Source organism: Musca autumnalis, unplaced genomic scaffold (assembly GCF_047663935.1).
Source record: "Musca autumnalis isolate F117 unplaced genomic scaffold, ASM4766393v1 scaffold_1, whole genome shotgun sequence".
NCBI classification, from domain to species: Eukaryota; Metazoa; Arthropoda; class Insecta; order Diptera; family Muscidae; genus Musca; species Musca autumnalis.
Window position 1 is genome coordinate 827,648 of NW_027411644.1, and position 27,359 is coordinate 855,006.

At 33.7% G+C, this 27,359-nt stretch overlaps 1 protein-coding gene across 1 annotated transcript in view; it reads right to left on the minus strand.

Moving 5' to 3' along the window:
• osy (ABC transporter oskyddad) overlaps positions 1–27,359 on the minus strand; it is a 99,312-nt gene that overhangs the window by 11,979 nt on the left and 59,974 nt on the right. The window contains exons 3-5 of the mRNA XM_073979414.1: positions 21,412–21,571; positions 21,053–21,315; positions 20,868–20,961 (exon numbers count right to left, since the gene is read on the minus strand). Coding sequence (XP_073835515.1) covers positions 20,868–20,961; positions 21,053–21,315; positions 21,412–21,571 — 517 coding nt within the window. The remainder of the gene's footprint in view (positions 1–20,867; positions 20,962–21,052; positions 21,316–21,411; positions 21,572–27,359) is intronic.

Sequence of the window (27,359 nt, forward strand, 5' to 3'; positions counted from 1 at the left end):
AAAGGACTTGCGGTGGGGATAATGCATGAAATCGATTGAATACATTATAAACTAATTAATTTCAATCAATTCTTGAATAAAAATGTACTTCAATTAACGTTAATTTAATTTCATTACTACAGTCCCTAATTAACTGGCAAGGCTAATATGGACCATTTTTAGAAAAGTAGGAAGTCCTTCCCTCGCATAAGGCGAATCTCCGTATGTTTTAACATCACTCGATAGTGCTTATACCAATACCTCATATACAAAATTTATTTCATAAAAATCTTCATATATTGGAAGTGAAATCCAGTAAAATATTAAAGTCAATTTGTTGTCCCTAATTAGTTGGAAGCCACTGCATGTTCGGACGAAATCTGTTTCTGACAATTTGGAGTCGATTTTTTTCAGATTTTTTTTTTTTTTTTGCTAACTGTTGCCGAAAAGTTATTAAAATATTAGTTTCATAACTGCAAATAGTTTAAGCTTTAGTTTAATGCGTGGATATCTCGAAAACTAGAGCAGATAGGAGAAAGCCGACTAGAAATTTAGAAAGTGCATACCGGAAACCTGTGGAAACCACCTGTATCTCAAAAATGGCGAATGGAACACTTAAGCATGACACCGACGATATTATGATGTATTTTTTAAAGGTGATCACTGAAACCGGATGAGCATAAAAAGTAAATACACTTTTGTGGAAATTATGATATTTTTAAAGTTTTTAACACTAAAATACTACTGATACTACATCGTGGTCGCTAAATAGAATTTCAAAAACATTATATCAATTAAAAGAGAATGATTCGCTGTATTTAAAAATCGGATGCGCATCATGTGATTTTGACCATTTTCGGTTTATGTGCATTTTAAAAGTTTTAATTTTCAATAGAAGTTTATTTTAATATTAATTGATGGATTAATATTGGAATGGATTCGTGATTTAATGAAAAGACGTATTAATGTTCGCCATTAGGAAAACTATAAAGTAAAATTAGCTGTAGCAGAATATCGCCATTATTGCCCACAATTTTGGCAAAAATGAAATTAACTCGAACAATTTTTCTTATACTTTTGATATGAAACCATTTAAATAAAATATGACGGCAGAAAGATTTTTCATTTTTTTTTTCTTCATATAATCAATCTTCTTCTTTTTGCTAATTGCTTGAATATTATAACTACAACCTTTATGATTTATGGTTAATATTATTTGTCATGATGTCTGGATTCTGCTCTTATTTTGTTGTAAGTTTAACAGCTTTTTCTTCAAAACATTTTTGGAACTACAACTCGGTAGTCCGGACACTAGAATTTTTTACATTGTAGACTCGGTTATTCGGAAATCACATATTTTTCTCACCTTGATAATCCGGACATCAATATTTTTCCTATTAAGTTTTTCAAGGCTTTCGGTCCAAATCTCGTCTTACTAGACATCCCCTGTCAACTCAGTTATACAGTCAATATGACTATTTGAATCTGTCAAATAATTTTCGTACCGTTCAACCATTGATGATTGGCTATGACAAGCAACAGTATTTAAAACCTAGGGTTGGGTAGCCTAGTTTCCTGATAAATCGATATTGGGTGGTCCTTTCTTCTAAAGAAATTAGTTAATTGGACTTCCGATTAGTGAGAAAGTCTCTTGGGGCATGATTATTCCAAGGACATTTAACCTAGATTAATAGGTTAGTTTTCATTGGGATTTCTAGCTAAACGAGCAAACGAGTGAAGTCCTTATATAGGAATATCAATAAATTTAACAATATAGCATGGCCGCTTTTATTTCCTTTCCTTGATATTCAAAATCACCGGTAACTAAGAATTGTTGTATTGCAGTCTCGTAATTATGCAACCAGTAGATTTAAATTACATTTTGTCTTATTCGTTAGCTATTAATTACATTTATATAAAACAATGTTCCTTTTTGATTTCGTAGACGAGATGAAGTCATTTGGTGATGTTCATAGAAATCGCTAATTATTCCCCATAATGAGATGAGTGTATTTGAATTCTGAAGTTCTATCTGAAGGGAAATACAATATATGTATGTACGAAGTGTATATCCTTAAAAAGATTATGAATAGATATACACCAGTTGCCGAAAAGTTTCAGATGACAAAATAATCAGCAAATATCACCTAAACTACGCTGCACAGTGTGGCCAAAATGGGATTTTTGTGCCAAAAATGTGTATTTTCTAAACGGTAAAAGATAGAGCTATGAAATTTGGAGGAGATGTTTATCAGACAGTGGACTTATATTCCATGTAGTTATGTGATATTCGGTCAACGCCTTCTACAGAATTTTATTGAATAAAAATTTTTTTTTCATAATTTTTAAGTTTGTGTAATATATATATATGTATTTAAATCAGAATTTATAATTTTTAAGTGTTATTTAAAATAAAGATTTAAAGAAATAAAAACATAAAACAGAATTTTCTCTAATAAAAACAACTTAAAATAGTTCAAGTAAAAAGTATACTGTAACAAAAATACTACAAATAAACTCATATAAGACTATTTAATTAACGTAAAAATGGTAATATTTCACTGTTTAAGTAATGTTTTTTAGTTTTTGAATTCTTTCTTAAACTACAAATAAATGGATCAGATGATATTAAAAGTCCTCGTTTGTGGCCATTCTAGAAATCTTGCGTGTGAAGTTGTGGCGGTATTTCCTTGTATCCTTGTGACGTGACTCTTGTGCCTCCTCCGATAGTTGCCCAATAGGAAGTATACATGCTTCTATTATAGATTTTCCATGAAATAACACCTTATGTACAGTGGGCGGCATATTATACCAACTATAATTTTCTAAATAAACCTTGCACGTTTCTTGTGCGTATTCATCAAACTTTACCGAATCTATTGATTTACCAGACAGTAGACATCCCAAAATAACTCGAAATCTCGATTTTTATTTCTTCCAGCTTCAATCCACATTTCTCGTAACTTGGCGCAAAAACGTGATGACATGTTTTTTATCAAGGTTTCATCGATAACTGCATTTGATGAAGTTGGAATATTGTTAGTAATGTACTCCTGAATGCTTCTCACTTTATTATGTCGAGGCGTTTTTAGCCATATATCAAATAAAATATTGTGTGGAACTTTAAGAGACATGGTAATACAAAAAGTGGAAATGAATAATAAATAGCAAATGATAACTTGAAGTTTTAAAGTAGCGGGCAGCTAAACAATCGAAATTTCAACTTTCGGTTAGAAACTGTGTTCACAACGTTTAAAACCCTTAATATGGGGCAGTACCGTTATATGGGGACTATATTAAAACGTGGACATACACTGACAGCTTTTATAATAAATGATTCTCACTTGCAGAGATCCCAAAATACAAAATTTCAGCCGATTTGGTTGGCAAATGTGGACAGAAACACCAAAAACTCTTCAAATGGGCGGTACCGTTCTATGGGGTCTATATTAAAAAATGGACCCACTTTGACAATTTTTGGTAGGGAGATAGTGTTCTCGTAAATAACCTTATATTTCAATTTTTAACTAAATCGGATAATTGCTGTAGGTAAAATCTTGAAAATATATAAAATCGGGAGGTACAGTTATAGGGGGTCTATATCCCGGCGTCGCACGTGGTCGCAGCTAATTTATTGAGAAATTGATAGCTCAACAGCTCCTCTAAATTTGTGTACTATTAGAACTGCGGATAACCGCGGGGCTTTTTTGTTATATCCCATTTAAAAAGACCAATATAAGATATACACGTAGAAAAGGTTCCAAAACAAATCCGGGTTTTCTACAGAAGTGTTACACAAATGCAATTACTTTTAAACATATTTTAATACGCCAGATTTCGTACTATAGTTTAGCAAAAAGAACCATTAAAATTTTTCAATAACTCGCGACAATATGGTCCACACAAAATCGACAAATTTCACTGTGTTTTTGAGTATTCGTTTGCCGTAAAAAAAGTCCATGTTATAGGTACCGTTACATCAAAAATAGCGGTACAACCAACGAAATTTTTAATTTTCTCTCATAGCTAGAATGTTTTCTATCCCTACATGTAAAATTTTTGTAAATTTTTAAAAAAAAAATTTTGGCATTTTTGGCACAAAATATTGAATTTGGCCACACTGTGCGCTGGAGCAATATAAAATGGTCGTAACCCATAATATTTACTTAATATAAATTTGTTTATTTTATATGTCAGGTGATTATCTAGTAAAAGTCCATTATTAATGATTTAAACGTACAAAGTTATATGTTTTTGTTAGTACTCGATAATCCGGACACCGCCGATACATGTGGTGTCCGGATTATCGAGATTATACATAAAATTTATTAATAATTTTTTTCGCGATTTCATTGGAACCATTAAGGAGTATATTTGCATATACGCAAAGACTACAAATTTTTTTAGTGATAATCGGATATTACAGCTTATTATTTTAAAGCGCGATTTTTTAGGTTTTTTTCTAGTTATCAGAATTTAAAACTCCGTATGATTCGCGCGCATCGTTTGAAGTCGATAACAAACACAAATTTGGAATGGCGATTTTTGTGTAAATCTATATACCAAAACTCATTGATGTGGAACCAGAAACATATTTGGACTTCTTTAGAATATTTTGCCCATAATTGTTTTCTTCCAAGAAATGATAATACAGGACGGAACATGTGTACTTTTACAATAGGTCCATTTTCGCCCTAAGTGGTACCAAGTTACGTTTTTGGGGACGTTGGCTTCATTATCTTGAATTCAGTAATACCTTGTTATTGAACATCAAATGTTAAAAACAGAATGAATTTTATGTATAATACGGGCAAATAGTTTTAGCGTTTCCAGAGATATGGGTCGCCGAATTCGCCAAATAGCCAAAAAATCGAGATTTCCAAAACATCGAGGCCCAGTGGCACATCTAAACATCTTCAAATTGTGCTCACTCTTTGGCAACATTAAAATCTAACAAAGTGAAACATTTTAGGCTGAGCTGTCAAACAAATCAACATCGATTTTTTTTAAGACCACCCATACTTATAAATTTATATTTTTTTACACATTAAAGAACAACTTGAATTTTAACTATGATATGTTAACAAACATAGCGGCTATAAAAAAGTGATTCAAGCATGGATTTAAAGCTACGATGGCATCGACATCTCAACCCATTTAACCTTTCACTGTTTATGTATTAGCCATTCGCCAGAATATTGAGCATACGACATTATGGGAAACAAGTGATATGGGAAAACAATGTGTCTCCCTGGTACGTCATATGCAGGTTTGGTAGCCTTTGCACCACAGCAAGCGACATGTGGAGGGGTACTGCCGGGTACAACAGACCACAAACATGTCAAACGAGACTATTGTTGCACCAAAGATAGCAACTTTCATCTCCACCCACTAACAGACAAAAGTGCTATTTCAGGCCAAATGCAGAATGAAAACGGAATCACAGAAAAAAATACACATGAAACCGGCAACAGTTCTGTTCGTTACAGTTCAGCTCAGCTCCCTCAGTTTGAAATTCTTTTTGTTTTGGCTCTGGCTTGTTTGATTTCGTATCACATGAATAAATATTATCCTTATAGAAAGTTTTTGTTCTGATTGTGAATGTTGCTTAAAACAAGTAGGGTGAAAAGAAGCAAAACTATCTGCATTTGAAATTTCTCCCTCTCATGGTTGCCTAGCGCGTACAGTGGTTTTCTCACGCCAACAAATACCCCCCAACCCATTTTAAGAACTCATGTATTTGTTGCCGTGTACTTAGTTTGTTTATGTTTGATGTTTAATCATCAATATAAAGTAAACAAGTATCAGTCGACAGGGCCTGTGAATTGAGCTATGTATGGACAGAACGACAGGGCCTGTGAATTGAGCTATGGACAGATCGATTACCGGCTACACACTCACTCCAAAAAAATCGTCACTTTTCTGGGTATTTATCTTATCATTTGTAGACGTTCGGAATAAATGGTAACGTTTTGCTAATAAATTTGATTTGAACTTTGTTGAACTTTTGCGGAGTAGTTACCTGAAGATATGCACCAACATAGACCACTTTCGAAGTGGATTTTATTTTGGGATTCATTCCCCTGCTTTTTATTGAGCCCATCAGTAATTTTAGATGTTCGCCGTAGGATTTAGAGCTATTGACCCAATTTGTCAGGAAGCATTGAATGGCCTAGGTAAAAAATTCAAACTTAGGTAAACATTTCAAACTTAAGTAAAATGTTTAAGTTCTGTGAGGGAGGTATCCGAAGATGTTGTCCAATATAGGCCCTCTGGTAGGTTGACATATATCTGAACGAAATTTTATGATGTGCTAAGTTTCACCCAATTCGGATACTCATTTCGTATGTTATCGGTAGTTTCATTTGTTGCTAACCGGTATGTATGGACTTGGTAAGTACATATGAACTTTCCCCCGAAAAATATGTACCGTCGTAATAGGAAAATTTGCGTGGAGTGCATCTGAATGAATGGACAAATATAGTTACATTTCATTCTGATTTTTTAAGAAATATTGCGATGTTCAAAGTTTGGAACAAATCGATTGTGCCCTTCGAGAGTTATCGTGGGCACCTTTTAGGGACATTTTTAACTTTTGGGGGGATGTACCTGACATGCCAACTTTTCGAAGTTTAACTAAGTTTGGTTAAAATATTATCAAAATTTGGACCCAATCGGTTACTCTGTTCGGGAGTTATGGCTAAGTCGTCTCCCAATTATCTGAAACTGATTTCGTCCAAACATACTTGTTGGAGTCTAAAACTAAAGTCAAAAAATGTGTGATGTTATCGATTTTTTCGATAGTAACCGGTAATCGATCAGGTAATCTTCAGGGAATATTATACAGGTAGACGCCAAAAAATGTGTCTATTTTAAAACAAAAACTAAAAACCAAAATTATGAATGAAAACATGTCAATATTTGTGGAATTTGTTGAATAATACATTGAATAATAATTTCGGAATGAAGTAGTGCTAAGAAAATAAGAAAATTATTTATGCTTACAAAACCTTTTTGGCATTGTTGTAACAGATTGCTAATACATCTACCTTAATAGTTCTCTCTCAAAATAAATGAGAGATAATTTGGTAGGTTTTTTTGCTTAGCCTCTCCGAAAGAGTCTTTCCTTTGGTAAACAAAGGCGGATGTATTCTATTAAATGTTGTTCTCCTATAAAAAATGCCATTAATATTAAAATTTTATTGCGGAAAATTTTTAAATTATTTTTAAAGACTGCAAACAGTACATTTTGGCTAATGAATGCATACATTTGTATATGTATATATTTTTTAATTATAATTTTAATTCTATTTTTCAAACGAGTGCAAAGGACTTTTCTCAATTTTTATTGTTATTTTGTGTTAAAAAATTCTGAGATGTTTTTACTAATTTTATTTTTCATATACAAACCGACAACAAACAACAATTTTTACATTTTTTACAAAAAGACATTAAGAAGTCTTTCATTTTGTTGGTTTACGATAGGCAATTTAGCTACGAATAATTTCTTGCAAATTTATGCTCAATAAATCGATAACGAATGTTGTCATCCTAACTTTGAGTACTCGGGACGAAACAACTCGATATCGAATCACATAATTAGGCCCCTGTTTTATATAATATCAATGTTATGAGGGCGAGCATTACACCGTCCGACAGCCAAAATTACACATGAACCGGAATATATTCGTCTGAAACTATAGGCAAAATGGAGTAAAATGGCACTTATGATTTTTAGTATTCTCATAATGTTGACCTTTTAAAGGACATTCAAATTTCAAAGGACAACAGTTTTCAAAAATATTTTAAATACTTGTACTTTATATAATAATTTTCATTTATAGCATTCAACGACACCATCCTGTAATTTTTTTTCAAAAAAATGTATGTTAATTTCCTTTATGTAGTCCAACACTTCCCGATATTTCAATATCGTAGCTTTGTAAAGGCCTATTTCACTATGTCGAAAGAAAATGAATGCGAACGAAAAACACCTTTTCATGGTAATATTGAGTTTGTTTTTGCTTCGAAACAAATACAAATATTGAAAATCATACACGAGTTTAGTAGTTTTTCTTTCACAAACAGACCCTAATATTCTTTAAAGAAAACAAAAAATTTTTCTATATAACTGTGCGACACGAACAAAATGAAAACAAGTAAGAAAAGCGTTAAGTTCGGCCGAACATTGTATACCCTCCACCACGAACTGTATTGAAGTGAATATGAACAATTAGTTTGATTTCGTTTATAAAAGTACTAAACTCTTCCTTTTATTGCAGGAGTAGTTCATATATCTCGGGTGCCACCGTGGTGCAGTGGTATGCACACCCGCCTTGCACACTGAAGGTCGTGGGTTCGATTCCCCGGCCAGTCAACATCAAACACTTTTCAACGGTGGCAAAATACCCCTCAGTAATGTTGGCGACATTTTCTGATTATTTCAGCCTTGTACAACTTCTCTACAAGTGGTGTCTTAGACACGCCGTTCGGACTCGGCGATAAACAGTAGGTCCCATATCATTGAGCTAATATGAATCGGGGTGCACTCATTGATATGAGAGAAGTCTCCCCTGTCCCGCCTGTGATGTTTGTAGAACTATTATAGTACATATATCTCAACTGATAATACTCCCTTCAAAACAGCTCATATGGGGCGACATATTCGTTCTTTCCAAAACATGGACCAATATTTACAATTTTCCGAATTGAGCGAAATACATAATAATACATACGACTAGACCTAAACCTGGATATTCTGGATTTGGATAGTTAACAACATCGGGAGCACCGTTCTATGGAGTCTGTATAAAACGTTGAGCTGTAGCGATAAATTTCTGGAGGAAAGTTTCGTAACTCCAGCGAAGTCTAAATACCAAATTTCAGTTATTCCAGTTGAATAATGTGGCTAAAACTTTCAAAATACAGAAAATTGGGAGGGACCTTTCTATGGGGGCTATATAAAAACTTGGGACAATACCGGAGACTAAATATAATGTTTCACCCCCAACGAAGACTAACTATCAAATTTTAGCCATTTCGGTGAGATACTGAGATCACAAACTTCAAAATACCGAATATCGGGAGGTGCCGTTCCATGGGGGCTATACATATGAAGACGTGGACCTATACCGACAAATTTCATATGCGTTTAATACCCCAAATGAAAACCAAATACCAAATTTCAGCCATTTCGGTGGAATATTAAGACCACAACCTTCAAAATACCGAAAATAGGGAAATACCGTTCTATGGGGGCTATACTAAGGCGTGGACCTGTACCGACAAGTTTCTGAGGGAAAGTTGTATACCCCCAACGAAGACTAAATACCAAATATCCGCCATTTCTGAGGAATACTGAGGCCACAACCTTCAAAACACCGAAAATCGGGAGGTAAGTTCTATGGGGGATATATAAAGGCGCGGACCTATACCAACATATTTCATATGGAACGTTTTATAGCCCCAACGAAGACTAAGACCAAACTTCAGCCATTTCGGTGTGATAATGAGGCTAAAGCCTTTAAAATACCGAATTTTATGGTAGAAATGTTTCGTAGCCTCTGGAAACACAAAATACAAAAGATTCTGTGTTCAAATGGGACTAATACATTCGAAATATCTTAAAGTGACGTGTACTATGTATGGGGCGCTCTATGGGGGCTATACCAAAACTTGGACCTATATAAACAAACTTTGGTAGAAATGTTTTTTAGCCTCTGGATACACAAAACACCAAATTACAACCAATTCGGTGGTCAAATGGGACAAATATCTTAAAAATTCCTTATAACGACGACGCGTCACTTTGTATGCGGGCTATACGAAAACGTGGACCTATTTCGAGTAGTTACAAACGGAATGCCAGACTTAATAACCATATGGTGGAGGGTATAAAAATACGAACAAACCATATTCGCGGTTATCGGCCCTCAATGGTTTAATATTTACCAAATAATTTTGAATTGCTATTTAAGGCTTATATTGGAAAAATTCACATTTTAAAGAGATTTTGGACCTTTGATGTTCTCCTATTGCAGAGTTGTGTGCTTAGCGGAAATCTAGTTCCTTGCCCTGACTTTATGCAGATCTTTTCAAATATGGGCCGATTGGTCTGTATCATAAACATGGGAATATGTTATTCTCATCTGCATCATGTTGGGGCAGACCTTAAATCTTTGAACCAAGTCATTTTGTTTGTGGTTTTCCAAGCCAGTTTAAGCCAAATCATATTGAGCACTTCGAATTGGTTTACATTTCCCAAGACCACTTTTCGCGTGCAGCTTTAAAAACTTGGATTCATGCTTTCTTTCCATTGATTCCAATATTGATGATGTACATGGTAAATACAGATTTAAATTCTTAAGAATGTGAAACCACTGTCGCAATCCCACACGTATTGCTGTGAGTGAGCTTGTAACATATTTGATTTGGGCTTCACAGTGGGGTTGAAATGAGTATCTCTGTAGTTTAAGGCGGTGATGCATAAAATTCCAATCACATTAAAAGTCATTCGACTAACAAAGCAACAGACTGTGTGCCACAAAATCTATGCATCTGTATGTTTACCAAAACGAAATACATACTCAGATATGAACTTCTATATGTATTCGTCACGATATTTATATTGCTACAACTTTAAAATAACTCTCATTTTTTTTTGTTTGTCGGCGTTGGTTGCGTTTCAGTTGTGGCACGCCAATTGGGAATTGCTTTGCATATGTATGGGTGTTAGTGTATTTATGTATTCAAGTGCCAGTACCAAATGATATTCTTTGTGGGAAAGTAAATGTTTTTCACCGACACAAATACAATTTGGCAAATGCTATTTTTACTTGTAGACGTAAGCAGGAGCAATAGGGTAACAACATTAGTTTCCCCATAATAGACTTTTCACCGACGTACGGAGGGGCAAGTCAATGCGGTCTTTGTACACAGCAAAATTTTGGCAGTCATATAAGCCGAATAACTCATTACAATGTAATGTAAACCAGCGACTTAACAGGTAAACATACAACTAAAATCTCTACGTTATGGTCTCATCTTAATATAGATTGTTTTTTTTTTTTCGAACAAAAAGTTCATCTAGTTTTTCAAAAGTAATAAAATATGTAAATTTTGCAGTATTGTTGTATATTTTGCACCATATCTACAAAACTCCTGGGTTTATTGTAACGAGATCTTTACAAAATGTTTTGAAATACTTTCTGGGATGTTTGTGGAACAATTATATATATAAAACTATTACTAGTACAAAAAAGGAAATTAAGTAAGTCGGTTAAAAATATATGAGTTATGTATGTTTTGTGCTTTAATTTTTTGATTTTTTTTCAAAATAATCTGGCTTAACCCCATTGTTGTTATTTTAAAACAACAAATTTATTAGTGGAGAAAGTTTGGCATTGTTCGCTATGGGGTAATTGGTAGTTTCGATCTTCACCACAGGATCTCATCAGTTCCCTTGTTTCTTGTATGTGGATATTCTCCACCGAAATTATTTTTCAATAACTTCTTTAACAAAGAATTGTATACCCAAACATCAATCGGCTCGAAATACATATAAGAGTGACCACATAAACAATTTCCATGAGAATTTTATATTTGGCAATCCCTTATAGAACTTTTTGGTAGTCATAACTACTTACAAAATCCACTAACTCATTATTTTAACAAGGGCATGTCGCACTCGAATAACTAGTTATTCTATGACCACTGGAAGTTGAAAAATAAGATATAAGCTAAAAAAAATACTTTCTATTTTTAGAACAGTTGAGGTGGAATTTGTTTTCAATTTCAACTCACTTCATATTTTTTATTTTATTTCACTCTTTGCTGGGTTTGAACACACGAACTTCTGATTTGTAGCCGAATACGCTACACACTATGCCACGTTTACGAACATTAAGGGTTGTTTAAATACTTACATGTGCACTACCAATTGTTTTTTGTTTACAAAAATACTCGCCCGACGGTGAGCTTTGAACACACAACCCCAAGGATTTGTAGTCAGAAGCACACACTCTGTGCCACCGTACTCATAACTATAGTTACCTATAAGTAAGGGTAATATAAGTCGTTTTTCTGTCTACATTACTTTGTGTAACCCATTACAAATGACTAACGGATGCGAATTTTTGTTGGGCCCATCTATAATGTTTGCAAAAAAGACAAACCTTCTCCATTGTAATGTATCGTCGATTACAACGAAGGCAACATAACAAAATTTTGCTGGCCTGCTTATTACAGCAAAAGTCCACCATCAGAATAGCTAGTTTTGTAATATTTTGTATTTCTTAACATTGGTACCTTAGTGCTCATAATTGTTATAAAGCAGAAAAATTTCAATCATCCGAACTCAGGTAACAATGTTAAGAAATACAAAATATTAAAAAAAATCAAGGAGTTAAAATCATTATAACATGCCATTTGTTAAGTAGCTTAACTTTGGTTGAGATGTTTTAAAAGTAATGTCCTTAAAATCCCCACACAGGCCATGTTTGCAAACTGTTCCAAATTTTGAGAATTTTTAGTTAGTAAAAATTTCTAGATTAAAAAGTCTATATTAGGCTTTAAAATATCTGTGCCTATCAGTTGGACTTATATTTTATATGAAATCATAAATAATGTGACTCTTAGAATCGCGATATTTCAATCATTCTTATTTTAGTTTTTTATAAGGCTTACCGTTTCGAAGAAAATAAAAAAAAAACTTTGTAAAAGTTACAACATTTGGCCTTTTTTGACTCATGTGATCGGTTACAACTTCAACTACATACATTTGACAAAGCCTATATTTCTGTCCCCTCGCGTATTATTAAGTATTCGCGTCCCCCGCTTTCCTTATTGTGGCAGGTTATATTACAATGATGATGAATTTTAAAAAGTCGAAATAGATTTAATGCAGCTTTGATTCAAAAATACTAAATTTGATATGTGGATCCTATGATGGTAATTGCTTCCTCTGAAACTGCCCGCCTTATATTTTCGCGACAACATACACTGATATAAGATTTATTTTACCAAGGTTGAAGGTTTCTCGCACTTATAGTGAGTCAGAAATAGAGTCATATTTAGAATTTGTATCTATTAGGGGACATTCCCCATGTGATTACCCGCTTACTCTGACTCTGAGAGAACTGCTCCTCCTGACCACACCCCGCTTCGCACTTATTTTGATCAAATTTGGAGACTGTATCTGTTACCAATTTAAAGATATTCGCATAGAAAATCGAAATTTTTAAGAGGTACCTCAACCTATGATGCTATATGTCTGCATCACCGCGGAATTTCAAAAACTATTATAGCATATGTTACTTTCAGGCTGTGGTGTAATATACTCTAACAATTTCTGGAAAATACGTTAAGCGGGTTTTGAGTTATTAAACAAATGTACAAACATTTTTCTATTTTGAAGTATTACCCCAATGCACACGGGTCGAAATCACTGATATAGCGGCGCGAAAGTTTAAAATTCAAACAAATCAAAAATCAAACGAAATTTTTTCCATTGAATCGATTACAGACACTCTGCTGACTAAACTGTTGTTTTTACGTTGTTGTTGTAAATATTCTCTCATCTATTCACTATCCAATGTAAGAAACGTTGCATCAGATTTTAATATATGTAATTGTTGCAAAATATCTAACTTCATATTTGTTTAATTGTTAAATAAATTCTTAATAAGACTAAACAAAACTTATTTTTAATAATTAGATGAGGGTGTAAATTAAATGAAAAAAATTGTTTAGACTTTCCTGTAAAGTAACATAGTTATATAGCAATAAATTTTCAAAAAATATTGTTTTTCTTGTGGTTTTTAGTGCAATATACTTTTGTTAAATGGAGCGTAACTACAAAAGCTCCCTAAAGTCCAGTTCAATTCTTTTTCGACAAATTAAATTGGACTTCCTAGATTCCGAATAATACATTTTTGGCTGCCATGTGGCTTAAATCCTCAAAATACCAAAAATCGGGCGATACAGTTATATGGGGGCTATATCAAAATGTTGATCTATGTTCACAATTTTTGGTGGAGAAGATGTATAACCAACGAGAACCTCATTCAGGTTATTTGGTCTGAAATTGTGGGCAAAAAATCCTCAAAATACCAAATATTGGGAGATACCGTTATATGGGGGCAATATGAAAATGTAGACCACAATTTTTTGTGGAGAATTGTTATGTCCGCTCAGAACTCCAAATACCAAATTACACCTAATTCGGGCGGAAAATGTAGCTTAAATCCCCCAAAATACTGAAAATCGGTATTACCTAAAAAAGGGGCCTATGTCCACAATTTTTGGTGGAGAAGTTAAGTGACCGTTAAAAACCCTAAGTACAATATTACAATTAAGTTGGAAGGAAAGGGTGGCTTAACTCGTCCGTTATATGGGGGCTATACCAACATATTAACCGATGTTGTTCATATTTAGTCCATTTGCAAGTTATAATTTTGCGCCGATATATCAGTGATTTTGACCACTGTGCAATGACTTAATTTCATATTATTCTTTATTACAGAGATTCTATTATTTTTGTCCTTCTCCTATAAAGTAACAACAAATCGAGTTCGGCCGTTCTTATGTCTTACCACCGATATTTAAGTTATCAAACGAATGTGTTGGTTATTGCGTGTGTATTAGGGTTATTACTTTTTAAACTTTTTTCTAAAAAATGATTTCCTGTAGCAAGAATGAATGAACTTTTGCCTATCAATGACTAAAAGAACGTTTATTTTACTTAAGTATGCGCAAACCACATTGAAAATACATTTTTTGAAAAAATGCTATGAAATGAAATAGAGTCTCATAAAATTATTTCCAGTTACACTATTGGATTACATTTTGCCTATTATAAGTTTCATTCCATTTAAATATTGAAAAAGGTACCGTTCAAAATACTTTTAATTGATATGAAATATGAAATAAAATTATATATGATGTAAAATGATATATATGTAATGATATTATTATAAATTAAGTGAGAAACAAAAGGTTATGCCATTTTGGTTATGTAGTGTGGCTCCAAAACTTATTTTCAGTTATACATATACATATCTGCTTATAGTTAGTTACCTTTAAAATTTGTCATACAAGCTCATATAGGAACATTTTCAAATGTCTTTGTGCGCGAACTTTTTTTTGTCAAATCACCTTATAATTAGAATTTTAAATAATCTTAGGTAAAAACTGATAAAAATATGATACAGGGATTATGAGGTTGTAAAAAAGTCATAACCATAGGGTGTAGACCACAACATTGCGTAAATATGGGCATCAGTAACTTAAATATTATCAGGTAATTATCTTCCTACCACTGTCATACTTCTTCTTTGCTTTGTTTACACACAAACGTGACTAATCACCTGGAGTTCAACCACTGTTGTTACGATGAATGTAACAGATTCGGAATTTGAGTTTAAGTCCTTACTCAATATTAAAGAGAGATCCCAGGCAAACTTTGGTCACATTAATTATTTGTTAGACACATACAATGTCACGATAACGATACATATCTCGTTGGCTGGTTTCTTTCTTATCATTGTTTGTTTGGCATCTTCTCCCGCTATAATTACTCGGAAATTAGCATATAAAGTGCATGGAAATAAATAACACACACACGCACACATAAATGCACACTTAGATACGTAGGACAGATGAATTAATTGCTCTTGATGTTTAAAATATAGTGGAATGGTTTCCCTAAATACTAAGCAGAGAAGAAGTAACCAACAAAAGATGTTTCTATCTTTGCAAGGTTTAAGGTAAAAAATCCCACATCTTTCCTACGACTTAAGAAAAAGAAATGTCAAGTTCCAATGTATGCCTGGAATGGTGAAAGGGAGGACCGAAGCATTTTTTATCATCACACGTAGCCACATGACCATTATCCATTTGGACAAACTTCTAGGGGAGTTGTCATTCACGTTGTCCTTTTCTCGCTTTGTTTGCCAATACAATAAATGTTTGTCTTTTTAACACAATCACTCTTTGCAGAGAGCAATAAAAAGAAGATTTAATACAATGTGTTTTAAACATTTAAAGCAAACCTCCTGCGACTAATGCGGATGGTGATTTCCTTTCGACAAGAATCCCATCTGACTCTGTCGTCTGGATAGTGTCCGCACGCAGAAGGGGTGTGAATGCGCGTGTGGTTGTGCTACAATGTTCTTGCCTATTAAGTCGATAGTGTTGTTGTACGGAAAACTAATGCGAGCAATTAATCACCAGCACTTGGTGCGACGAAGCAATTGTGTGGATAGAAGGACAAAAATACACATCTAGGTTAAATGTTGAGTCTCAAACCTTTTGTCTGGACATTTAAGGGGAGAGGAGCGATATAAAAAAAAATAAATTTTACTTTTTACGTAATACTTTTAATGTTTTACATAAAATCATACAGCCAAGCAGCTATCTAACTCACGTCCCTGTCTTCATGTTGACGGATTCAATAATATGCATTATAATTTTCATATTAATACGGTAATTTCGTGATATATAGAACACTAGCAAGTGCTCCAACCATTTCGACGAATCCATTGAAGATTCTTAAATCTTCGAGTCCATTACTTGTTTGTACTTTATGAAACATTAAAAATGAAATTAAACATGTGTGCAGAATCTATACAGATATCACAGAGAAATACAGTCATAATATAGACACACACCAAACAAGTTAAAAGCATCAGCCGCCTTTGTCGACAGAGATATAACATCAGCCCGTGTAAATTAAGATATTCAGCTATGGACAGATCACATACCGGTTGAATATCCGAAATATTTTTCCCCAAAAATTATGTATTTAAGGAGTTTTCAAAAATGTGTGGTCTTTTCTGGGAATACGAACATGTTGACCAAAATATGGGACTTTCTGAAACTTTTCGGTTTTTTCTCTTAACGTCTGGAAGTCCGAGTAAATTTGATACAAATAGTTCTTGAGCATAGCGAACTAGAGAACCAACACCAATAACTATGAGGGCGATTACATATCCATAGAGAACTAGAAAAGCATAGACGCTACTCGAAAATATTGTCTATATCAACAGTTTATTCTGTTGGAAAAGATAGCTATATCATTAAAAATACGTGAAAACTGCAAGTACCTTTACATGATGGATATGATGGAAAAGATTGTTCTATACCAATAATTAATGGTTCATCTTCTTTTATTTGCACATCCGTTGTTCGGATATAAGCGATCATACATTAATTAGTTTTACAAAATAAATTTATATTTAAAGTTACATAAACATTTGTATACACTACACAACAATGTGGAAAGGGTATTATAAGTTTCCTGAAGCGATTTTAGGATGTGTGTCCGTCTGTCCATTAAAATTTGTAATCAAACTCCAGGCAGCAATCGTGGACCGAAATGCTCAATGGAGGTCAGCTTCAAACCAGAATAAACACCTATTTTTATTGGTGATGTGAAATGGACAAAAACCAAAATGTTTATCAGATTTTGTACCGGCTCTGTAGGTCGCAAATGGTAGTATGACAGAGACGAATTTTGCAATTCATAATGATGATAGTATTAAGCGGGTTATCTTTAAAAATAAAAGATTTTTAAGCTTGAGGTATTGTGTTCGTTGTTTCTATTTTTTTTTCGATATTTCGAGAATGAAAATTGCGGCAAACTTTATGTTGGTACGACGAAAACAAAAAAATTAAAAACAAGAATGTCGGCACACAAATCTGACAAAAAACTAAGAAACAGTAACATAACACAGAAAACTGCACTCTCAGAACACAGTAAGAAATATAACCACGAACCAAATATTGACAAAGTTTAAGTGTTACAAACCGAGAGAAGTTACAAAAGGAGACTCACATTACAAATGCTCCACATAAACAGTGTACCAACAACAAAGAAGGTCAACAGGGAGACACAGCCGAATGTCATGTGGCATGGTTGGCGTTTTCTCTGGCCGAAATTCGGATGAAAATCTGAAGTTTTTGCAGACTTTTGGAACTAATTCGGTCCGAATTCTGATGAACTATCGTATGAGCTTCTGATTTATTAATCGAAATTAACTGAAATTTGACTGCATTTTTAATGAATATACAACGACCAATACCCTCAGCTCCACGAACACCATTGTATTTTGAATAAATGTAAATACCATGATATCCAAACTAATTACCTAAACACCTGCTATGTTGTATATTAAAAATTATAGCAATTTTTACAGAAAAGGTATCCTATAATTTTCTTACATTGCAAGACCTTACTTAATATTTCGACCCGTTCGTTCTATTATTACATCTTACAGAGCTGCATGAACTTACAATATCCTGTCCACATTGTGACATCATTTTTCAAAATTAATATAACATACTCTACCTTAGAAATTAATGTACCATGGTTGTAAGGTTCTTGAAATTACCCTAATGTGAATATCACAATTTGTGCAGTATGTAGCCGCAAAAGTGAGCGTTATATCCAAAACATGTTTGCAATAACATTCGATGTGCAAATTTCGGACAAATTCGGTAAAACACATTTTTGAATTATAGTGTGTACCCTTTTACGTCATAAGGACGATAGACTTATATAAGAATTACTTCATTTTTAGATACAACATTAAATTATACAGAATTAAAAGGTACATTTTTTGCCTTTAATAAATTCAAATAAATTGGAGCATTATGTGCTTGATACAATATTTCCTAAAATTAGCTCATGTCCTACGTGCCTGTGTGGTGGTAGTTTTAATATTTGCATTGAAAACATTATAGTTCTAATACACATACATTGCAGAACTGAACATTTTTTACGGTTTCATTTTAGTCGGAAAAGTAAAAAATCATACTAGTAAGTTCGTCCAGTAGATTTAACCTCAATTTCACACATAGCTTGATATGACAACGCAACTGTAGTTATATGCGGAGCCATCCATCCCCAACCTTAACAATGAACAACGAAACAACAACTCAATCCCATTTCGTCTATCGCTTATCCCTTTTTTATTTCAGTTCCTTTTATTTGTTTATGTTTTTTGACTTTGTGTTCTTCTCTCGCTTCTTTATTGGTTTACTGTCTTGCCATTCATTTAAGTTCTTTTCGCATTAAAAGCTTAAATAAATCTCTTTGTAAATGCTTCTTGTTGTTTTATTTGTCCCCTGCCTAGTACTCAACAAATTTCGACTTGCGTACGTTTGCAGAACAATAGCCTCTGTCTCAAGTGTGTATAATGTTTAGCGGTGCCTTAGACCACAGATTGCAGGAGTAAAAATTAACCAGGAAGATAGTTATAAGTAATTCATCAAGACGACGAAGACAGACAATAAAAATAGCCATAACCGAATTTCGGCTTACCCCAATGTTAACAGCTCTTACACAAATCTATGTATTTAAGTCACGCAATTATATTTTATTGTTGGGGAAAGTAAATGTTTTTATGTTGCGCTATTGCCAAGGCTGTGTGTTTTATTCCCTCAACGCTGTCGTAGCCCTGTGACTAACACAAATCCAGTATTCTTTATGCCTTACCGAGATTTTGATAAATTGTCAACGAAAGCACGGCTTGTCGTATCATTAGCACAAGTTGTTTACTGGCTGCTCTCCGTACGGTCAAATTCTCCACTTGATCTGAAATGTGGTATCGCACAGTGATTCAAAATAGTGTTTCCTGGCCAAAATTCTACAACTTTTAAACGAGGAATTAAGGGTGAAAGTCCAACCTTTGAAATTTTTAAAAATGATAAATGATATTGGGCCTTTACAGAAAATATGTTTCTTTGCTCACGTATCTATTTGAGCGAGCAATTGACACTTGTGTATAAAAAGTTTCTTGTTGAAAAACAAGAAACAAGGGAACTGATGAAGATCTGTGGCGAGATCTGAAACTATAGTCTTCCCTGCCTTACCCCTTGGTAAACATCGCCAATTTTTCCCACTAATAAATTAAAGTTGTTTTAAAAAAATATTAAAACAACGACTATGGGATTAAGCCTTACTATTTTGAAAAACAAAATAGATGTCGTCATCCCAAATAAAAAACGCCAACCCTCCTAAAAAGTTTAATGGTAAGCGGCACGTATTGAGGATACATGTCAATGAAAAAGAAATTGCATCAACGAATTCTGGTTCTGACAGCATCTTACGTTTACTTCATATACCCTACACGACTATGTGATTTGAAACAATTCTTCAGGCTTTGTAAGCCTGATCTTCGAATTTTCTAGCTGACATATCTTTAATGCAATCGATTAAGCAATTGAACCACTGTTGGGCAGAAATGCTCGGCCTCATACACAAAAGTGTAAAAAATACATGAGTCTCTCGCAATTTGCGCACCATTGAATTGAACCAAATTCTCCAAATTGGAATTTCGATTCGTTAAAGATTTATGCACAGGGGCGGTGCACACGGTTGGGTCTGAACTGTTCATTCTATGATTTTTTTAATGAAATTACTTCGATATACATGCAACATCTAATAATACAAATTGCTATAGTCAACAACTCAATTCGATTTCAATATCCGATAAAAGTACATGATCGTAAATATGTATCTTCCTTAAGGTAAGGTCACATTAGGCAAATATTTGCTCCAGCGACCGGCAGTGTGCGCTTATTAAGTGTAAATGTAAATAATGCATTGAAATGTACACTCACTTCTTCTCAGTAAGCGCACACTGCCGGTCACTGGAGCAAATATTTGCCTGATGTGACCTTACCTTCAGTATATTGTTGTACACATTACAAGAACCTTTTTAAGATAGATGTACTACCGATGTCTTATTATTTTAAAACACGTTGAACGGTTTTTCATATTCCAAGACAATTTAGCGAATTCAATTTTTAAATAGTGTTTGTACCAACTATTCTTCTTAAGGACATTAATCCACTTTACATGTACGAGTATTTATTTTTGCACTTACCGCATGAGCTTGAGCACATTCATCGATGTAATGCGTTGTAATTATCACAGTTGTGCTACCATTCTTAGTTATGTCCACCAGATGATCCCAGATGCTGCAATAAGGAACGAATGTACCAACAAATGTTGGAATAAAATAAGAAGAAAGGTAAACAATTGTTAATTGAATTAGAATGATAGACTTACCTCTGTCTCAATACGGGATCGACGCCAGCGGTGGGTTCATCCAGAATTAAAAGTTCAGGTTCCTGTAGTAATGCAACCGCCAGACTTACACGTCGCTGTTGACCGCCACTCAAATTTTTCACAAATTTGGAACCATGAGGTAAATTCAACAGTTTTAGCAAAAATTCGGTCCTGTCTTCTATATCGGCTGCCGACATGTCAGCAATAAGGCCAAAGTATTTCAATGTCTCCCTCATCGTGAATTCGCCGTATAGTGCCACTTCCTATTATTCGTATTAGAGAAAATATCAATATCAATTTAAGGACGAACTACAAAAATAATATCAGAATAATCTGCCCATCTCGTCGTCTTTTCTTACCTGAGGCATATATCCGATTCTGGGACCTGGCACACCAGAGCCCCTTGAACCTGGGCGGCCACCAAGAACCCATATTTCACCAGAATTCAATCGCCTTCGTCCGACAATGCAGGACAGTAGGGTTGTCTTTCCACATCCAGATGCTCCCAGTAAACCATATCTGTAACGAAGAATGATTGGTATGTTCATTAATATATCATGAATCGTGCATAAATGTGGGGAATTCGGAAATGAAAAGAAGAACTCATATTACTGGTCGATTTGGTTAAAAGTTCCCGCACCGAATGCTATTTCTAAAGCTGGGTGCACACTATCAGTTTTGACTCTCAGTTTTGCTCATATAATCGGTTGCTTGCTAGTGTGGCCAGTCATCAGGCAACCACAAAATCTTGTGTGGTTGCTGGACAGTTTGACATTAATCGATATTTCCGAAAAATCCACAGTCAAAACTTATGGTGTGTACCCCGCATAAAGGAGTTTTAATTCTTATCTCCTTGAAAATTGCATATATTGAATATGTAAATCCAATGCATGGTGCAGTTGACTTAATAAGCCCAGCTGATGTCTTCTCTTGCTGTCAAAATATATTTTGTTTTAACAAAGTAATAGAAAGGAGAAAATTAATAAGAAACTGTTTTATTTGACCAAAAATATATTGTTCTTTATTTGAGTTTTGCCAATAACATTTTCTTGTTTAATTCTATTTGGTGCAATCCTCGCTCTAAAAACTTTTGACACCAAGAGAAAACTGACATTACTAAATTTTTCAACGCAGAAACTGTATCAGATTCAATCGATGCACATTTTTTAGTTTTATGTATGAGATTCAATCGATTTTTTTTTTGAGTAACGACTTTGGGCATTTATTGTTATTAAATTTGGATCGTTCGGAAAGTTGTTTTTATAGCAGCCTTGCTCAGAACGATATTTAATTACTCCTTGGGTTTTGTTGACACAGAAATAAATTTATATTTATTTCTAATTTTTTAATTTTTAAACTTTAAATTTTTAAATTTATAATTTTTAAATTAATAAAATATCGAAAGAAACTTTCAAAATAGTTGTTTCCTTAATTCTCATTCACTTTTTTGCTACAAATGTTTCGGTGTCTTCAGTTTTATCAATCAATGTTAAAATTTGTTTTTTTTGTCTTTTTTTTTTTTTTTTTTTTTGAATATGATAACAACTCCTTGTTTATCTCTATATTTATCTGTGATCGATAGAGCTGGCAAAAAATCTATGGCACTATCGATAAAATCGATTGTTTTTTAAAAATTAAATATCGATAGATAGTTTTGCCTATCGATATTATCGGAACAAAAACCCCCAACCCAAAACTCATTAAAATAAATAGAAATTTCGCTGCTTTTCGGTTTTGTGTGTGAGAAAATAAGCCCGTAGTCACACGTACATATTTTTCGGAAAGGTAAAATGCATTTTTTTTAATATTTTTATAAGATAAAAGCAATTTTTTATTCTCCTTTGCATTTCTGTGAACTACTTGTGCAAAATGTCAAGAAAAGCACTGACATTTCCGCCATTTTCATCTCCAAATTAATGGTGTTGACAGCTTAACGATAATATCGATAGTAATCGATATTTCAAACAATTATATCGAAAATATCTAATGTTGGGAATATCGATGGTTTGCCAGCTCTAGTGCTCGATAGGACTTTAACATATTATTCGCTATGCATTTATTATTATACCCTACACCACTATGTGGTAAGGGGTATTATGTGTTAGTGCATTTGTATGTAACATACAAAAGGAAGCGAGATAGACCCATAGTTCCTTCTAGGGATATACATAGAATCACTTTCTGAGTCGATTTATGCATGTCCGTCCGTCCGTCCGTCCGTTCGCAACATACAGGTCGCATTTGTTGACCGATTTCGCTGAAAATTGGGGAATACAATTTTTTTAGCCGTCGGAAGATCAAGTTCGAAGATGGGCTATATCGGTCCAAGTTTTGGTATAGCCCCCATATATATTTTCGGCCGATTTCACGTATTTTCTGTAACACACACGCTATATATGTCCGATTTCGATGAAATTTGGAATGTGTGACTGAATTTGGTCTAAAAATATATGTGCCAAATTATATCGAAATCGGTTCAGATTTGGATATAGCTCCCATATATATGTTCGCCCGATTTCTCGTATGTGATGTACCAATCACGCTATATACCTCCGATTTTAATGAAATTTGGAATGTTTGACTGAATTTGGTATAGAAATAAGTGTGCCAAATTATATCGAAATCGGTTCAGATTTGGACATAGCTCCCATATATATTTTCGGCCGATTTCACGTATTTTCTGTACCAAACACGCTATATATTTCCGATTTCGGTGAAATTTGGAATGTGTGACTGAATTCAGTCTAGAAATAAATGTGCCAAATTATATCGAAATCGGTTCAGATTTGGATATAGCACCCATATATATTTTCGGCCGATTTCGCGTATTTGCTGCTCCAAACACGCCATATAAGTCGGATTTCAATGATATTTGGAATGTGTGACTGAATTCGGTCTGGAAATAAATGTGCCAAATTATATCAAAATCGGTTTAGATCTGGATATAGCTCCGATTTATATTTTACATATTCACAGTGGTGTAGGGTATCATATAGTCGGCCCCGTCCGACTATTGACTTTGCTTACTTGTTTTTTGTATTAAAGTTGTCGTGTCATAACTCCCAACGGACATAGCTGCCAATTTAATTTTGGGAGTTATGTCCGCATTTGTCAGTATAAAGGGGTGAATTATAAACAACTTATAAAATATATTTTTTTATTTTTAGTAAAAGCAATCAATGAAAATATATTCCTGTCTGACGCTCTTTTTCGAATATTGATGCTGTAATTGTCAATAAACATTTTTGTATAGAATTTTTACATCACGGAATTTTAATTTAAGGACATGTGGACCCACTGTAATTGCTACTGCGTGGAATAAATATAAGAATCTAAGGAGAATATCCAACATAACATTCTAATAACTAATTTATCTGTTGTACAATGACACAGTCATTCACATTTTAAATTTGATTTTAAAATTAAAACATTAACGGTTGAGGTTAGTAGTCATATAATCAGAGATTATCGTTTGCGTATACAAATTTTTCATTGTTGGGATTTTTGTTTAGTCGTAATGTCCTGAACATGATCAGAAATATTAAATCGGCTAATTGTGACTATAGATTGAGCATAAATGGAATTCTTTCTACCATTTGATAAGTCTTCACCTGCTTTCAATGTAGATTTTTCTGTTTGGAATATTACGAAAAACAACTTAAATAAACATAATACTAATTTTAATACAAAGTAAAACGTATATTTTATGCCTTTTGATGAAAAGAAACATAAAGAAGATTCAGTTGTGGTTGGGGACAATGCTCAAAGGAAATGGACTTCTCGAATTCCTAATGAAAAACGCTTTGACTTAGATTTGCTTTATATTTGTTTGTTCAGCGCAGCTACCAATAGGACATGAGCATTTTAGTCTTGCTATTTTAATTAACTTTTAAGAGAACTTGGATATTATTTTTTTGGTAATGGTCGTTGTGGGTGGTTTGAGAACATTATGTGTCGGCACGTACAGCCAGCCCTTGCAATGTGGGGGTGTACTAGAGCTGCCCTCTTGTTTCGAAATCTGGTCTGTGTTTAATTGTGGTTTGTGTCTATGAAATTTCGTAAGTTTGTGGCATTCTGTGTGCTTTACATGCTCGTTCAGTGGTTTGTTTAATGCCTAACCTCAAAGCCAAAGGGAAGAATCAGAAAAACAACCACAACAATGAGTAAAACAGTTTTCGGCTACTCTGTATACCATTTGCCGTCGGCTGAGAACTTTAAGTTATATTAATATGTGTATCATACGAGAACGCGTTCGAATAAAAAAACAATCGAAGGGTGTACAAAATTCTGATTGTTTTTCGACCATTATAATATAATGTATTCATTAGAAATCTTAAACTTTGTAAATTCTCTTGAACTGGCTTTTCGTGAACTTCGAATTTTGAGTATGAAAAAAAGAAAATAGTTCTTAAATATAATGTGTGCTAGCCAGCGTTTCTATTGCTAACATATTCATGTTTTATTTGCTTTTACAATCACCAAGGCTTTTAGTTGCATACTGCAGACAAAGAGACTCAGACGTTCAACGATTAGTAGCATGAATTGATCCCCCAAAAAAGTTCAATTTCGACCACAGTCTACACTCGACCAATTCAGTACCATTCCACCTGCAACCGTGTACTAGATTTAAAATTTGGAAACTTTTTCCTTTCTAAATTTGTCAAAAAATTAAAAAAATAGTAGATTTTTGCAAGTTCTGGAAAGGAGCAATACTGTGAATAAATTTTCGAACCTGAAAATATTGTGGATGGAAAAACAAATAAGATATGTATTTCCACTTGAAACTGTTTCCCACTGAAAAATAACATTTTGAAAATATCAACCCCCAATTTCGAGCTTTATTAGACTATTCTGATCTCATATCCAGACATGGCTTTTTTTCTTAAAAACAACTTCACAAACATAAAATCTTTAAAAAATCGAATTTTATGTGCCTAAAACAGCTCTGTTCAGAACGTTATATTTCAACGACTTAATACATTAATATTTATGTAATTTTACTAAAATGTTTTTAATTACTTAATATATGGAATCGTTTTCGAGGTCATTTTAGTTCAATAATTAATATAATATAGAAAAATCTTTATTTCCTATTTCTTCTTTGAGCAGTACTGTCCTTAAAGCTATACTTGTACCTATATTTGTACATAGATGTACCTATATGAACTTATTACTTTGTTTTTTTGTGTTTACTAAAAAAATAATAAAATGTACCTTTTCATGGAAAAGAGTACCTAAAATGGTACTTTTTTCTATGAAAAGTTACGTTTTTAGATTTTTTTAATTTTCAATCCCTGCCGGACGGCATCAAAATGTCGCAATAACGAAAAACAAATTCCGTGGAGATCTAGTGGCTAGAGGTAGTAGTATATGGTCCGATTATGGCCTTTTCTTAATGGTTTTATTTTGGAAAATGTTAGTATGGAGGATATATTAAGTTTGTTTTTCCGTTTGTAACGCATTGAAATAATTTGCGTCGAAAATTTTGCGACCCTATAGATTATATATATACATGCTTGATCAGGGTAAAATTCTAAGTCGATCTATGCATGTCCGTCCGTCCGTCTGTTGTAATCACTCTAGCATCCATCAAAATTGAGAAAATTTTGGAAATGTGCATCTTTTGTTTTGCAGGCAGGTCAAGTTCGATGATGGGCTATATCGGTCCACATTTTGGTATAGCCCCCATATAACGGTACCCGATTTCAGGTTATTTGACGTTTATAGTCACATTTTCAGACAGAATTAGCTATAATTTGACATTTAGGGTTCCTAGTGGCCAAAAAACTTATATTCCAAAATTTATGGATATAGGTCAATGTTTTGATTTAGCCTCCCGATATTGGGTATTTTGAGGATAGCTACAATTTGTAATCATACTAGCTGTAATTTGACATTTGAGGTTCTCAGTGGCCACCAAACTTCTTCACTAAAAATCATCAGAATATGTCCCTTTTTTGGTAAGGCCCCCATATAATATTACCTCCCTATTTTCGGTATTTTGAGGGTTTTAGCTACAATTTTTAACCGTACTAACTGTAATTTGACACGAAACTTCTCCACCAAAAATCATCAACATGAGTCCATGTTTTGATATAGCCGCCATTAAAAGGTATCTCCCGATTTTCGATATTTTGAGGGTCTTAGCTACATTGTGTGTCGGAACTGCCAGTAATAAGAAATTTGAGGTTCCCTGCAGTTACAAAACTTGTATACCAAAAATTGTGAAGATAAGTTCACACTTGATATAGCCCCCATATAAAGCTACCACATGGTTTTATATTAGGTTTGATAATTTAGGCATTTG